General features: G+C 38.1%; 2 protein-coding genes across 2 annotated transcripts; one reads left to right on the top strand and one right to left on the bottom strand.

The window, feature by feature from the left end:
- Nucleotides 1-11,957: 11,957 nt before the first annotated feature.
- On the bottom strand, nucleotides 11,958-12,618 carry GSBLH_T00006420001 (uncharacterized protein; the record flags this gene model as incomplete). The annotated part of the gene is made up of 3 exons (XM_013040798.1): nucleotides 11,958-12,256; nucleotides 12,279-12,575; nucleotides 12,609-12,618. 3 exons carry the CDS (start codon nucleotides 12,616-12,618, stop codon nucleotides 11,958-11,960), a joined length of 606 nt encoding a protein of 201 aa, XP_012896252.1.
- A 1,630-nt stretch (nucleotides 12,619-14,248) lies between these two features.
- GSBLH_T00002253001 (uncharacterized protein) lies at nucleotides 14,249-15,205 on the top strand (the record flags this gene model as incomplete). Its single annotated transcript, XM_013040797.1, has 3 exons — nucleotides 14,249-14,778; nucleotides 14,818-15,001; nucleotides 15,032-15,205. 3 exons carry the CDS (start codon nucleotides 14,249-14,251, stop codon nucleotides 15,203-15,205), a joined length of 888 nt encoding a protein of 295 aa, XP_012896251.1.
- Between the last annotated feature and the right edge of the window lie 506 nt (nucleotides 15,206-15,711).

The raw sequence follows: 15,711 nt of genomic DNA, 5'->3' as shown, positions 1-15,711 counted from the left end.
TAATATTTACGCAGGGTACATAGCTGCTGGTTTATTATTTGTCATGATAGGTTTCTTCATTAATCTATATTTTGGTATTATGGCATCTGGACTCTTTTTCACATATCTCTTATATATGAAAGCTAAAAATAATAAATGGAAGAAAGAAGTAGTACTCTATGGTGCTGGTATTATAATGTTTTTGAGCTTAATAATATGCTTGATTATACTAGTTTTTCAAAACCCTTCATTAGTGTATTTATTAATATTTGCAATTGGATTTTATTTTATCTATCTCTTATTTGTGATCGCTCACTATCGTAGATGGAACACTATAGACTTTATACTTTGCGCTGGTGCAATATTGTTTACTTGTCTGATAATAAGTATCATATTGGCATCATCAAACAATCAAATCTCGGAATATTTCCTGTTATTTTCAATCGGCTTTTATTTAGTTTATGATATGTTCATGTTTGCTCATATTTATAAATGGAATAAAAATATCGCTTATTCTAGCTCTGGTATTATTTTAAGCACATGTGTTTATATATGTTTAAATATGAGTTTAGGTTACACTAAGTATATTAAATATGGCTATATTGTTGTTGGTGGTGTAATAGTAACATTTATTGTTTACTTGATTATGGCTTATAAACAGAAAGAGAGTAAGTACATTTTAATTGGAGCTGCTATTGTTATGGGTAGTACTCTTTTAATTTGTGTTATACTATTAATAATTGATTTTCCAATAGTCATATATATCCTTATTGCAATAATCCTAGTTGTAGTGGCAGTCTCGATTATTGAAGATAAGGGTTGTGAAAATGGTTGGAGGATTATATGGTTTTACTATCCCATTACTATATTAATAATGTTAATAATAGCCGCAATATTCAGTGACTTTTTTCGTTACATTATCATTTTATATCTTGGCCTATGGGGTTCTCTTTATTGGTTAATTAAGGATTATGACTCCGAGAAATGGAAATTGTTCCCTGCTCTTTTATGCATTGTAGAGACAGTATGTACCATTATATGCTTGATATTCGGTGCAAAAAAGTATAAATTCTTTTTAGATTTATTATCTACCTTGCTCTCTATAGGTTTTTTTGTATTGTGCATAACGGCTTGCATTTTTAATTGTAGCGATTAAGAATTCTTTAATATCGATACTGATTTAGTGACTCTAATTATTAGTTTAACCTGTTTTTTCAAACAAATTACCACTTAGTTAGATTGGAAAAAGATAAAGCATAAAACTTGGTTAGAACCTTATAATATAAGAATATACTTTAATATTATTGTATTTGATCTTGATATTGTGTTAAAAAATACATTCCTTTTTGGATTTGTATAATTATAATTGATAATGTAAGAGACACGAGAATTATTCTTTCTGCGGTTTTTTTACTCAGCGCATGATAAATAAAGAGAATTAACGGGAAAAAGGATTGAGACTTAGCAATAATTCCAACACCTCTATTTTCACTTCATTTTATTGCTAAGTTCATCCTAAGAACACTGTCCTTATTTGTTTTAAATCCCTTACCATCATTATTTGGTCATTAATCAAGGATCTAATCATCGATTGACTCTATTTTATCATTGCAACCCAAACTGGTTAAACTAGTATATTCCGATCTTTCTTGTAATTCGTTCAACGTAATAATTGTTGAGCCATGAATATGACAGTTGAGACAATCCAGTAGTAGCTTAAAGATCAAAACAAAAACGGGTTATACCTGACAAAACATTTCTTGAACGAATCAATGTTGCTTGTCAAGCAGAGGTAAATACTATTATGAAATCATCTTATAGACTGGATATTTAATTCAAGTATATAAAAAGAATTTGTCATTTCGTTTTTTGTAGTAATTGAATGAGAATTTACTAAATTGAATTGAAATGGTTTGGAAAACAGAATAACTCTTCAGGAGTTAAGCTTCACCACACCTGTTTATCGTTATCTGAACCATGACTAAAATGCGATTTATAAAAGGGGGTGTTACAAAGTTGTTGGATGTAATTGATTCAAGGAAGTTACAATTTGACTATGTATGGGGGATTAGTAGACAGGAATGACTTAAACAACGTATGCTTTTTACCCTTTTGCTCATTTACACTTTGAGTCCATGTCCACGCCAAAGTATCAGCCATATAGTTTTACAAAAATAGGCTTTTTGACCGTAATCATACAAAATAGTATGGTTTGTTCCGACACTCTTACTTTTGTCATAAAGGCATGTCAATTGAAATACTATTTCTAGAAGTATATATTTTTGTTAAGAATAGCATTCATATTGTTTCATCCCTTGTTTTTGAAGTAATTTACCACATTTGATGATTTGCCCCTATGGGCTCCCTCATTTGAAAGATACGTGATCACAAGACTTTTTCATTTTTAATTTGTTAACCCATCTTAAATTCTTTTTCCATAATTGTCTTTTTTTTAATATAACGAATCTTTTTTGTTAAATCCTCAAATTCTTCAAATTTAATTATTATGTATGCTCTTTGTGCTCTCCTTTTATGTACGGATATAGCCATGCATGACTAGTAGTCTCAATTACGCTAAGCGATATTGTTTGTGATTCTGGACAAACCTATATGAAATTTGTAAAAACCTGGTCTATTTGTGATGCTCATCAGGAATCATTTAAGGTTTATGCTGGCTCTACTCTTCTTTTCACTGCTTCTAACATGACTACAGGTGTGACTTATATTAGCGAGCAGTGCCTAATGTCATCAACGAATAACCAATATACACTGGAGTTACTTCATTCTACAGGTGGTTCTTGGGAAAGTCATTCATATCTAACAATATATGGTAAATATGGAAATGTTATTTTTAAAAATTATATGACTTACCCCAACAAAGAAACATATACCATTTCTCTATATTATGGCATTGAACAGGATGCTATTTGGAAGATGATTTCTGGAAGTGCTGCGATTGGTTGGACTGACTATTCTTTCTCTGATAGTGCCTGGATGGATGCTACACTTGGCTCTGTAACAGCAACAACTGTGTCTGGTACTCAATATTTCCGCAAGCAGTTTGTGGGTCTTTCAGATATGGCTGCTTATGATGTGAGACTGTACTACAAGGCTGGAGTGATTGCCTATATCAATGGAATTGAGGTCTATCGCGACAATCTGCCTGAAGGAGAGGTTTCTGCTTCTACTACAGCGACTGGAGAGTATCCTGAAATCAATTATCATGGATTCATTCGACCTGGCTCTGAAGTGGCCTCACAGCAATCGATTCTGGCTGTTGAAATCCACCTCAATTCTGTTACACAAGCTACTGTTGACTTCAATGCCTATCTTGCCATTCTGGCTGCCTCTATTCGTGAAGGTAATTGCTTTATCTATGCAAAATCTACATATGGAACTCCCTTATCTTCCTATTCCGATATTTTTGATTTTTCGAAATCATCGAGTTATAGTGTTTGGTCTGTAAATCTCCCTATTACTGCAACATTCACTTCTATGGAACCTAAAGCCATGATTAATGCAGTCCGTATTTGGCCAGATATTACACCATCCTTTGTACCCAAAGAATTCTCTTGGCAAGGATCGCATGATAATCAGCAGTGGACCGATGTGATTTTTGTTTCTGAAGCTTCATATAATAGTCAAGTCTATCAATCCTTCTATGGTTATTTTAATACTTCACTATACCCCTACTATCGGGCCAATTTTATCAGAAGTTCTTCTGACTATATGGAGATATACGAATTCCAGCCTTTGATTTGCTCGATTTCGATTCCTACTACAATCCCATATACTCCTAACAAATACACATTCTTGGCAAACTATGAAGAGGTGTATATTCGACCTGATCTATATGGATTCACTTCATGTACAGCTCAGAACCTTCCAGAAGATCTTGTCATTGATGCTACCACTTGTCTGATATCTGGAATGGCACATACTACTGTGTCCGATTTAGAGGTTATTGTAACTTCGACTACAAATGGCAACACCTACACTGGATCATTCACTCTAACGATTCATGATTGTCCGGGTACAATGCTTAATGTTCTTCGTGCCTACAGTTGTGGCTCTTATAATGAGGCATTTTATATCAAGGATGTGCTTACTCAGGAAGTTATTGTATCTATTCCTTACGGATCAGAGCAGAGAGACGACCAGAATATTACCACGACTATTTGCGTCACTGGATCGACGTATGAAGTGACTGTTTGGAGTAACATAAGGAGTTGGTGTAAAGACTCTTTTCTCTACGTTCGTGCCATTTTATCTGGTGACGAAATGGAAACGATACTACGTATGAGATATGATTCCCACGTTGGTTTTCCTGCAACCCGTACTATGAATGTTCAGTATCTTATCCCAACTCACTCCAACTGGTATTATAAGCATGGAGAAGTTCCATTAGGTTGGTATTCATCGACTTCCACTGAAGAATGGACGGAGGGAAATGATACAAACTTTCCAGATTCCTCCAATCAAATTCAGCTGTACAAAAAATCATTTACTGTTGCCGACATCAGCAATATTACTGCATTCGTTCTATCCATCAAGTTTAAGTATGGATGTATTGTTTACATGAATGGACATGAAGCGTTCCGAAAGGGATTGGCCGATGCTACAATAAGCTTTATGAGTTATGCTGACAACATTTACGCAGATGCTCTTTATCACCAGATTTCTCTTCCCATCACAACACTACCAATGAATGATGTTGATGCTATAAACTACATACAACAGGGATTGAATACCATTGCTATCGGAATCGTTGCTGCCAATATAAACCAGAAGGAAGCGATCTTTGATTGTGCCCTTCGATTAATGGATGAAGTTTTGGAATCCCGCGTTTTTGACTACACTGTCACCTCCTATGGAATTAGTGGAGATGTTTCTTATATCTTTAACCACTATTATGATTACTCTATTTATTCATCATCTTGCACTGATAATTATTTGAATATTGCTTTCAATAATGATCGACATGAATGGATCAACCATGTGACGATTCTAGGGAAAGACACTCAGATTTCTCAGCAAGTTCGCCAGTTCACATTAAAGGCTCGAAGTGGAAACGATGAATGGACAACCTTGATCACAGTGTCTGATACTACTTGGTTTCAAAGTAGTCCTGTACGAACCATTTCTTTTACCAACAACATTGCATATCATGAATATCGTTTCGAGAACTTTGGTTCAGACGATAGTTCTAACTGTAACTGGAATATTAACACCATTGATTTAGGTTCAATGTCAACAACTATAACCATTCCCGAACTTGTATATGAATCAATCAGGATTTTCACTCATGTAAAGATGGAAGATGTGTATCCTAATTCTGAATACTACTCCCATTTCCGGATTACTCCTTTTCTACCTAGAGGACTTTCTTTGGATCCTGTTACAGGTATTATCTCTGGAACTGCTAAATGGAATCAGGAAACCACCACTTTTTCAATCACTGCGAATAAACTGACTGGAGGCATATCCACTGCGAACTTCTCCATTACAATTGATGACTGTACTGTTGCACAGTCTTTAGTGACACTGGTGGTTCTCACTGACTACTTTTGTGGGCAATCTTCCTTCAAACTTTTTCAAGGAATTGGAACAAGCGGAACTCTCATCCAATCGAATGATCAATTTGAGTGGCCTTTCTCTTTACACCACACAGACTTTTGTTTGGAGAATGGAATCTACACTCTTGAGCTATTTGATTCTGCAAGTGATGGCTGGGCCAATCCTGCTGGTTATTATCTCACAGTTGACAAGGGTGAGATGATCATTGAAATGGGTCAGGTTCCTAGCGGGGTAGCTTCTGTAAGCACGATGTTCTCATCCTATTTGCCATTCCAGATGGAAAATACTGAATGGAAGATTAGCTATGAATATGTGATGTATTGGAACACACTTGATTTTGATGATTCTGACTGGTGGCCGAACCAAGGTGTGGTTTTAGTATATTCGATGACCGTGGCTTACATTCGAAAGGAAGTGGATATTCCGGATATTGACATTTACTCTGTGTTAAATGTACGTATTAAGTATAATGGCGGAGTTGCTGCTTATTTCAATGGGAACATAGTGGCTCGATTCAATCTAGAAGAGAATGCTGACTCACAATCATCAGCCATTGCGCTTCATGACATAAACAGCTGCTCTTTCTTTCATGTGATTCTAAATTCAGTTAGGGGAGTAAATGGAAAGAACATTATGGCCTTTGAAATACATCGGTATATGAGTGATACTTATCAAGAACAACATTCTTTTGATGCAACTGGAGTATTTGGACTCAATGAATGTTCAATAGTTGCAGATAGCTATGAAATAGTGACTGGCACAAATCCCTTAATGGGAAGCTTAAGTGATTTATTGGAACTGAATTTTACATCTTATGGATATCTGCCAAATACTGTAGGAACGTTTTTCGATTGGAAGGTGGAGAACTTGGAAGGAACTCGATTCAATGCCTTTGGAATGCAGACTGTGTATGCCCGAGAACATTACGGGTTTTCCCTCTCCGCTTCTTCCTATAGCTTGTCATCTAACCAAAAGATATTGGAAGTTTCTGATCAAACTCTCAAGGAACTGGGGCGAAATCATTGGCCGATTCCTCAGGGGGTATTTGGATTCAAACAATTCAGATTCGAAGTGGATGCCCCAGCATCGGACAACGTGTATGTGAGTTCATACATGTTCTTATTCTGCAAACCTAGGGGAAGTAGTATTTGTCCTGGAATTGATGGTTTTGCTTCTGTTGGAAAAGGAGAATACTCTTTAGGTGATTGTGGATATGGATATTATGGAAATACTTATCGAATTTGCTCGAACGGCCAATTAGGAGATATTCACACTGAGAATTGCATACAAAGGCCACCCGCTAATCTGCAGTACGAACATAGTTTTTACGTATTTGTCACGGGTACAAAAGTCTACATCAGGGCTCCACTATATATGAACATCATTGAAGAGTTTTACTCACCCTCTGGATCTTCTTTTCCTGTAGGACTATCATTGAATTCTACAACCGGAGAGATTCATGGAGTGCCAACTGAATATTTCGGTTTTGTAATAACGATTTTTGGGAGGAATCAAGTCGGTGTCACCAATACATCGGTTAGGTTATTTTTTAGAAAAGGGGAATGTCAGGAGGATGGAGAGTATCCCACCACAGATGTTGGGGATGTTATTGTTTATGAGTGCCGTGAGAAAGGTCCATATGTGGGTAAGTTGAAACGAGCTTGCTTACTTGGAGAAAAGGATGGAGAATGGGACAAAGTGAGAGGGATTTGCATGTCCTATTCTTCCATCTATGTTATTGTAGTTGTTATCATAGTTGTAATTATTCCTGCTTGTTGGTTAGTTTCTAAGTATATAGCAGAAAAGAAAAAAGCAAATAAGAAAAATGGTAAACCAAGAAAGATATCATCTTCAAGGAACCTTCCAATAAGAAAAAAGGGTGTAACTCGCTCAGTACCAGTCCAAGCAAACTCTAGAATAAAGCCTATTCAAGTGGGTGGTGATATAGAAACAAAGCAGATGCAAGTTAATGCTCAACCTGGAATAATACTGAAGCCAGCATATGTGTAACCAAGAAATAGAGGCAATAGTTTTGATTTCACGCGCCTATAGCAGAGTGTTTGGGCGGGAGTTGTATATTACTTGTATAGTTATTATTTAATTTGTTGAATACTTCTCTTTTCACTGTCTGGGAGAATGTCTGTTGATAATTGACTTTCATCTGCGGCTAATAGCATACGAATTTCACATTTCTACCCTTGTTGTGTTTTGTACGTTACTATGTATGTTTTGGGTGATTAGTTACTCACTCTCAGAATCAGAAATGAGTGTTCTAGGTATGTATGATGAAACTATTCCAGCCGATATGAACAATAGTTTATACTATATCACCAAAACGCTGATTCTATCAGATTTCACAAAATAAAGTAAGTAAAACATCATCACAATGTTGAGTAACTTCAATAACTTATCAATATTATTTTGAAGCATTGTGGTCATTTTACATACCACAGGCATTTAATATTGAAAAGCACCTAAATAATACTGAACATCGTGTTTTAGAATCTAAATACATCAGTGCATTTTACCCATCCTAATAAGAATCAGTTCCTGAATTCAGAATGTCGAATTATACGCGGTAATACAAAAAGTGACATTCTTAGTCTTTCTATTTATATATTTCATTTCAACTAACGTATTATTTCAAAAGCAGTGCCCTTCTTTCGTTCCTTCTCTTCGCATGCAATCAAATACTCTTTCAATGTCTTTTCCTTTCCTTTCTTCCTCTCTAATTCTCAAAATCTGCAGAACCACAACATAATACTAATTCTTAATCTTCCCTATCTAAAATTGCCAAAAATCATAGAAATCGATAGGTCTGGTGTTCTAATACATTACACGAGGAATGGCATCGTCTGAGAATTCCACAATGTTGAATTCACTTCAATGCAAAGTAGCCTGTATTTTTGGAATGGCAATTATACGACAGTATGTATAAAACTCGTTCAACCAATCATTTCGTTGTAGCGTATTCTGGGAAGTATATCACTCTATAGTCAATAGTAATTTTAATATATATACATATATTGAATAAGAAAGCATGAAATTCGAATATTAACATTTCCTGGTTTTTACAAATTGACTCTCTCTATATATATATGTATATTCATCACTCCTAAAGAAACTATTCTGCTTCTTGTTACATATTTGGATACCATTCTGTTAAAATAAACAATAAGAAACACAGTAGTCGCCTTATTTTTTAGAAATAGCAATTTTCTCAAAAAATATGAATGAAAATTGTAAAATATCTTGTGTTTTGATCAAGGATAGATACTCTGTCCAAGGTTCAAGGAGCTGAGCACTTACTTGATGGATATGCTACACTCGGTAATCCTGAACAAATATTGAAAGATGGAGTACGCTACAGTCTGCAACGGTATCAAGGAAAGCACAAGAACGAATTTCTATTGCGATCAGAGACTGGAGATACGTATTTGTTTGAAAATAACGTACTGAAGCAAGAATGGAAAGAAGGTGATAACAGTCAGATATCAGAAGAGTTTATCGTTTACAAGAATGGTCGAGCCGATTTCAGTCAGCGATTTCATTACATTTTTGCACAAATGAATAGTAAACGTTTTGTTTACCACAAGAAAGGACTTCGAATGGAAATCTGGTCAGCTGGAACAGGACATTTGCTGTATCACGGAGAGTACAACGAAAAACGAATGAAAGAAGGCTGGGGCATAGAATACGATGAAGAAAGCGGAAATGTGGCTGTGGAAGGGATGTGGAGCAAAGGAGTATTGAAAGAGGTGATTCGATGTTTCAATGGAGATACGATGACCGAATTGAAGCGCAATGGAGCAGATAGCTTGGATCCAACGAAACGAATTCCGATCTATGTGGGTGGATTTCGCTATGATGAAGACAATGAACGATTTATTCGTGAAGGAAAAGGATGCTCGATTGATGAAAAGACTGGAATTGCAACTCGAGAATGTGAATGGAAAGATGGAAAGGAAGTGAGTGGAGTAGATCTGACTGATGGAAGATATGGCATATATAATATAACGACGAATATCTCTCAGAGTAAGGAGTTGGTAATAATGAGTTTGCAAGTTACAGATTTGACGATTTCATCGAATTGCTGTAACGATATAAAATCATTAGACCTAAATCGATTCGAGTGGCTGCGATCCATCGAAATCGGTGATGAATGTTTTGAATCAGTGAAAACATTCCAAATCGATGGATTGAATCGATTGAAAACGATCAAAATCGGAAACAATTCTTTCACTCAGAAAAAGAATAGCGTTGGATATGACAAATCGAAATCATTCCACATCTTGAATTGTAAGTCTATGAAATCGATTGAAATGGGTCGATATAGTTTCAGTGACTTTGCTGGAGACTTTGAATTAAAGAATCTACCAAAACTACAATCCATTCAAATTGGCACAGTTGAGAGTACCTCAAACAATTTTACTTGTAGTTCATTTGTGATTCGAGGTATTGATATAATAAAGAATATGAATTAATTTATAGATCTTCCTGCTTTGCAATCCATTGTTTTAGGTCAAAGTACTTTCCGTTACTCCTTATCAACAAAAATAATAAGTATTGTCCGAAATTGAATGAAATGATTCGTATAGATCTTCCATCACTGCAATCCATTACACTTGGGCATGAAGCTATTGATGGGCATGACAGGCAAGTATTATGTTCCTTGACAATGCGAAGTGGGAATAATATGATTTTGAATGATTGAATATAGATCTTCCAAGTCTGAAATCCATTATCAACAAGGAAGGGTGCAGTTTTAATGAAGCTCGTATCATCAAATTAGAGAGTAATCAGAGTTATACCCTTTATATGTAGACATTCCCGATCTTAATAGTGTGGATTTACCCAATTCGTTCCATAGTGTTATGAAAATAACAATTAAGAGTATGCAAAAAGTCTATTATCTTGAATAGATGTTCATAAAGCGTTATCTTGCCTATTGCCTAAAAGATTGTATTATTTTGATTACATTGAGTCGATTGAATCATCAATCACTTCGATTACACTTCCAGATTGGATGTGTAATGAAGAAAACTATCAGCATTTTGATTTCTCTCATTATAGTTCTTTGGAATCACTATCAATAGGAAATAATAGTTTCAGTTTCGTTCAGACATTTCAAATCGATGGATTGAATCGATTGAAAGCTATGATAATTGGGGTGAATTCGTTTACCTTAGTCAAAGGAGGACCTTGGTCATATATGACTAGTAAACAAAAATCTTTCCACATAATGAATTGTGAATCATTGAGATCCATTCAAATTGGACAGTATAGTTTTTACGACTTTGCTGGAGACTTTGAATTGAAAAATCTGCCACAATTACAATCCCTCCAAATTGGTACAATTGGAAGGTGGTCGGGTAATTTCAAAAGTGGGTCCTTTGTGATTCAAGGTATTATCTGATGTTACACACTCAAATAATTAGATCTTCCAAATTTGCAATTCCTTGTTTTAGGTGATCGTGTGTTTGAAGGTTCCTTATCAACCATCCTTGAAGGTATTGAATAAGAATCAATGAAATGAATGACTTAGATTTACCTTCATTACAATCTATTCAACTTGGCCAATGGGCACTTGATGGTGTTTTGAGTGAATCCTGTTCATTAGTTATGCGAAGTATGAATAAAATGACTCGAAATGAAAAAATGTAGATCTTCCAAACTTAATATCCATCAATTCTGGAGGAAATAGCTTCTTTAGACCAATGCAAGTGATATTGGAAAGTAATTTTAATTTGAGAGTGTTGATTGTTTCTAGATATTCCAAATCTTCAAATTGCCAATCTACCTCGTGCATTCGAGAATGTTCAAAGGAAATCAATTTCAGGTATTGCTTATTTGATGTGTTTTTATCCACAGATGTTTCTCTCATTCTTGCTAATCGTATCCGATTCAAGTAATGAGTCTCTGAGCACTGTTCTCTTTTGCTGACTGCAAATAATGATCACTTGACTTTGATTATTGCGTTTGTGTCAAACTAATTCCCTGATATTATTCATCATAAGGTAGATTGTTAGGTGCTATCCATTTTCTCTTGTGAGTAATCTTGAAAACTACTGAGATAATTTGTGTTTCAGAGTTTGTTTTGATATTTCTCTCTTCAATTATCTGAAGCAAATTACCAATAGCTTTTCATAAAGCTATCATAATAGGCGATTACTTGTGGTCTTTTTGTGAATCACATAACATATCACTGAATGAATTGAGAATTCCTCGTCAATTTATTCTATTCACTTATCTTCCACTTCCACTGCAAACGAATATAGATAAATATGAAAATATACTCACATAGAATACCCATTATGTATCCCATCTCCACAACGGATCACCTCCCTATATTTAGTTCATTTCAACAAACAAAAAACAATCCATTCCTTACCACAACCATTTTACTCGGCTTTTATTTCCAAAATCTCTGTTTTTAAATTTACAAAGGCTTCGTAGAAGCTCTGGATTTTAGTGCGATTATCCTCCATCTTTGTCCGCAATTGACTGGTTTCCTGCTCGATCTTCTCAATCGATTGAATCTTTTGTTCCAACTCTTCCTGCAAGTCTTGCGTTCGGCTGTACTGATTCACTTCTTTGGCTTGCTTTTCAATTTCATTCATATGGCGTAGATGCTGAATCGCGTTTTCTACATCCTTCTCTAATGCTTCCTTATGGATTTGGAGTTCCTTTAATTTCTCATCTACTATTCACAGTCAGCATACATTTCGCACTTGATTCATTCTGTAAAGTCTCGAATGCAGCGAGATCCATCTCTAAGCATTTCCGAAGTCCAGGAAGACGTTCAATAAGGAGTCTATACTGGTCTAATGCTTGAATCGTATCGAATCTCTTTGTATCACTAGGATTCAACAAACGCAAAATCTGCAACAGTTTCGGGTCTGAATTTTCCAGGGCATGAAAGAACATAATAGCAGAATCCGTGCACCTAGACACAGAAGGAGTGGAGGGAACTAAAACGATGGAGTGCTCATCAAGACGTTGTCGAATAATCGAATCGTCTACATCCTAACCAGCACATAATAAAGAATTACCTGTTGGCATGATGTTTTTTTCTAAGTGTTCATAAGATTAAAAATCAATTTGGGCAGGTTCCATTTTAAATCTAATTTGATTCGAAAGTCGCAACTAGGGTTTTTATACACATGGAGTGTAACCCTGGAGAATGGGCCTTTCTATTCCTTCCTGTAAAGGATCATCTCCACAGAAAACGTTGTGCATATTCTTTACAATAGTCTCATTTTTCCAGAGTGCATGGTATTCTATTTGAATACAACAGTCCAGCTTGAGAAGGACTGTAAGAATCCTCGCTGCCTTGTCTCATCGAAGTTAAACTCTGGAATTCGCTGCATTGCTTATATTTATCAGGGAGATGATTTTTCAAACCCTGTTAGTATTGTAAATATAGAATATAATGAGAAAATCAACGAAACAGAAGCTGTTTTGATTAGCGATACAGACTCCGTATTATAACTTGGTGTCTATGACATACAGCATACACAATACAATGGAAGCCCTTTATCATTCTATTTCCTTCCTCGTTACTACCTACAGCCTTGGGAACTCGTTTTATGCTGTATTCCATGTTCTCTTGACAAGTACTCGTTCAGTCCATATTCAATCCATAGTGATTATCGTTGGAAGTTACATGTGCAAGAGAATCTTCTCTCCCGGTATAGTATGGTTCATGATGCATATGAAACTCATCCGATGTTTTGCTTTCGTTGTGATCTTGCTCCGTACTCTTTCTTTCCTTCCTATCTCCCTAAGTCGCCACATGGAAAACGAGATTCTTTATTTTATCATCACACACGTTGGCTACTGCGACTCCTCCACCTCATTTGATTTCTGCTCTTCCTCTCTCTACCCCTCCATCCCTTCCAACCCTCAATTCGATTCTCTTCCCCACTGTTCCTGGACCGATTTCCTCTCCATCTACCCCTCCGACAGCTTTTTCGCCGCCCTCTCCAGCCATTTCACGGACCAAATCCAATGGAACCGAACGCTTTTCCTTCGCGGATCCCCAGAACTCTCCATTCCCATCCGCTCTGACCTTCTTCACTTCGTTTGCTTTGCTTCTTTGATCGATCGAATAGACGAGTAGCAATCTTTTGCTCTCCGGACCGCCTGGCACCGGAAAAACCTCCTGGATTTACTCGATCGCGAAGCAATTCGACATGCCCTGTACCTCTGTTTCTCTCTTTCGAATCGAGGCATGATCGCGAACGTTCCTGACATGCTGCTGTCGAAAGGATCCGACGCTCCGCTGGCTCTCCGCGCGTTGTTTCGCCAATGCGTCGCCATGGCGCCGTCGATTTTGGTGATCGATCCGCTGACGACGCTAACGGCGCACAATCCGTCGAGACAAATCGATCTGTCGCCGATGGACGAGGCGTTTCTTTTGGAACTCGATCGAATTCTGGAGGAGGCGAGGGAGAACGGCGTGACGGTAATCGGCGTGACGATCGAGAAGAGCTGGGTGCAGGAGCGAATTCTTCGGCTGTTCGACGAGCAGGTCGCTGTGTTTTGATTGGCTGATCGACAGATCGAATTCGGCGTTCCCAGCCAGCGCGATCGCGCGCTTTTCTTCAACCATCTCGTCGAGTTCTTCGTGGAATTCGACGAAGCGCAGCAGTCGGAAGCCTGGAAAGCGCGCTACGTCGAATTCTTGGCGATGCAGAGTCCTTCTTTCTCGTGGAGCGACCTCAACGCGTGCATCAAATCCGCAGTGAATGGCTGCGACTCCGCGAAGGATCCTGCGCGTTGCTGCGCGCTCTGCTTGCTCCAGGCGGTGCAGAAGCATCGCAGCGACAGCGCGATTCTGCAAAACGCGATGCCTTCGAGGCGGGTCGCGACGGATCTCCGCGCGATTAACGTGTTCGACGACGTGTTTGAGACGATCGGAGGCAGCCAGTCGCTCAAAGCCCAGCTCATTGAGACCATCGTCGAGCCGTGCTTGCACTGGGAGGTCGCTTCGATCGAATTCGATGATGTGAAGAGATACAAACAGTTCGCGTTCGCGCTGCCCACGGGAATTCTGCTGTACGGACCGCCTGGAACGGGGAAGACCGCGATTTCGCGCGCCTGTTCACAATTGGGACATCTGAACTTTTTATGTCCCCATATTAGTGACCTGGTGAACAAGGAAATCGGAGAAAGCGAGCGTCGAATTCGCGAGTTATTCGCCCAAGCGGAGCGATGTGCGTATGGGCTCGAACGAATCTGATTGGCTGATTTTTGTAGTCCCTGCATTATCTTCTTCGACGAAATCGAAAGTGTTTTTAAGAACCGCGAAATGCAGGACGTTTCGTCGAGTGCGCAGCAAGTGGTCACGCAGCTTCTGCTGAAAATGGACGACGTTCGAAGACGGAATCAGAGCAATGGAAACAAGCTCGTGTTTATTATCGGCGCGACGAATCTCCCGGAGGTTTTTTTGCTGAGGGAGCGTCACGTGTAGCAGTTGGATCCCGCGTTGCTGCAGCCGGGACGGCTGGATTTGCTGCTATTTGTGCCGCTTCCGACGAAGCAGGAGCGCGAAGAAATCATTGGAATTTATGGGAAGAAGGCGTTGGTATTCGAGGAAGTGTCGATTTGCGAATTGGCGGATTGTGGAGGCGATGGAATGAGTTGATTGTGTAGGCACGGAGGGCTATTCGGGAGCCGATTTGAAGTTTCTGATTCGTTCGATCATTCTGAATTCAGTGAATTCGATGAAGCTCTCGCTGGAGGAGTGTAAGAAGCAGCGCATTCCGGTGATGCGATCGATCGTCTCGAAGGCGTTGTCGGAGGTGCATCGGTCGATCAATCCCGAGGAATACGAGCGATTGAAGAAGTGGCGACCGTCCACGTGGCGATCTCATTGAATGAATGAAGCAATGAAGCAATAAATGAATGAATGAGGCAATAAACCAATGAATGAATGATTGAATGATTGAATGAATAACACAACGATTGAATGTAACAAACAGTCAAATCACCCTTTTCCTTTCGTTTTTTATGATCAAACGACCATCCAAAGAGCGAGCCCAAACTATCTAGCAGCCCGCCATCGTCCGCAAAGCCTTCCCACATCTCGAGAGGCAGCTGATCGTTGTAAAGACAATCCATGCTTTGAAGATGCTCCAGCGTCCAACCCGG

Source organism: Blastocystis hominis (assembly GCF_000151665.1).
Source record: "Blastocystis hominis, Singapore isolate B (sub-type 7) whole genome shotgun sequence assembly, scaffold_18".
Lineage (NCBI taxonomy): Eukaryota > Bigyra > Opalinata > Blastocystidae > Blastocystis > Blastocystis hominis.
This window is presented reverse-complemented; position numbering and strand designations above follow the sequence as displayed.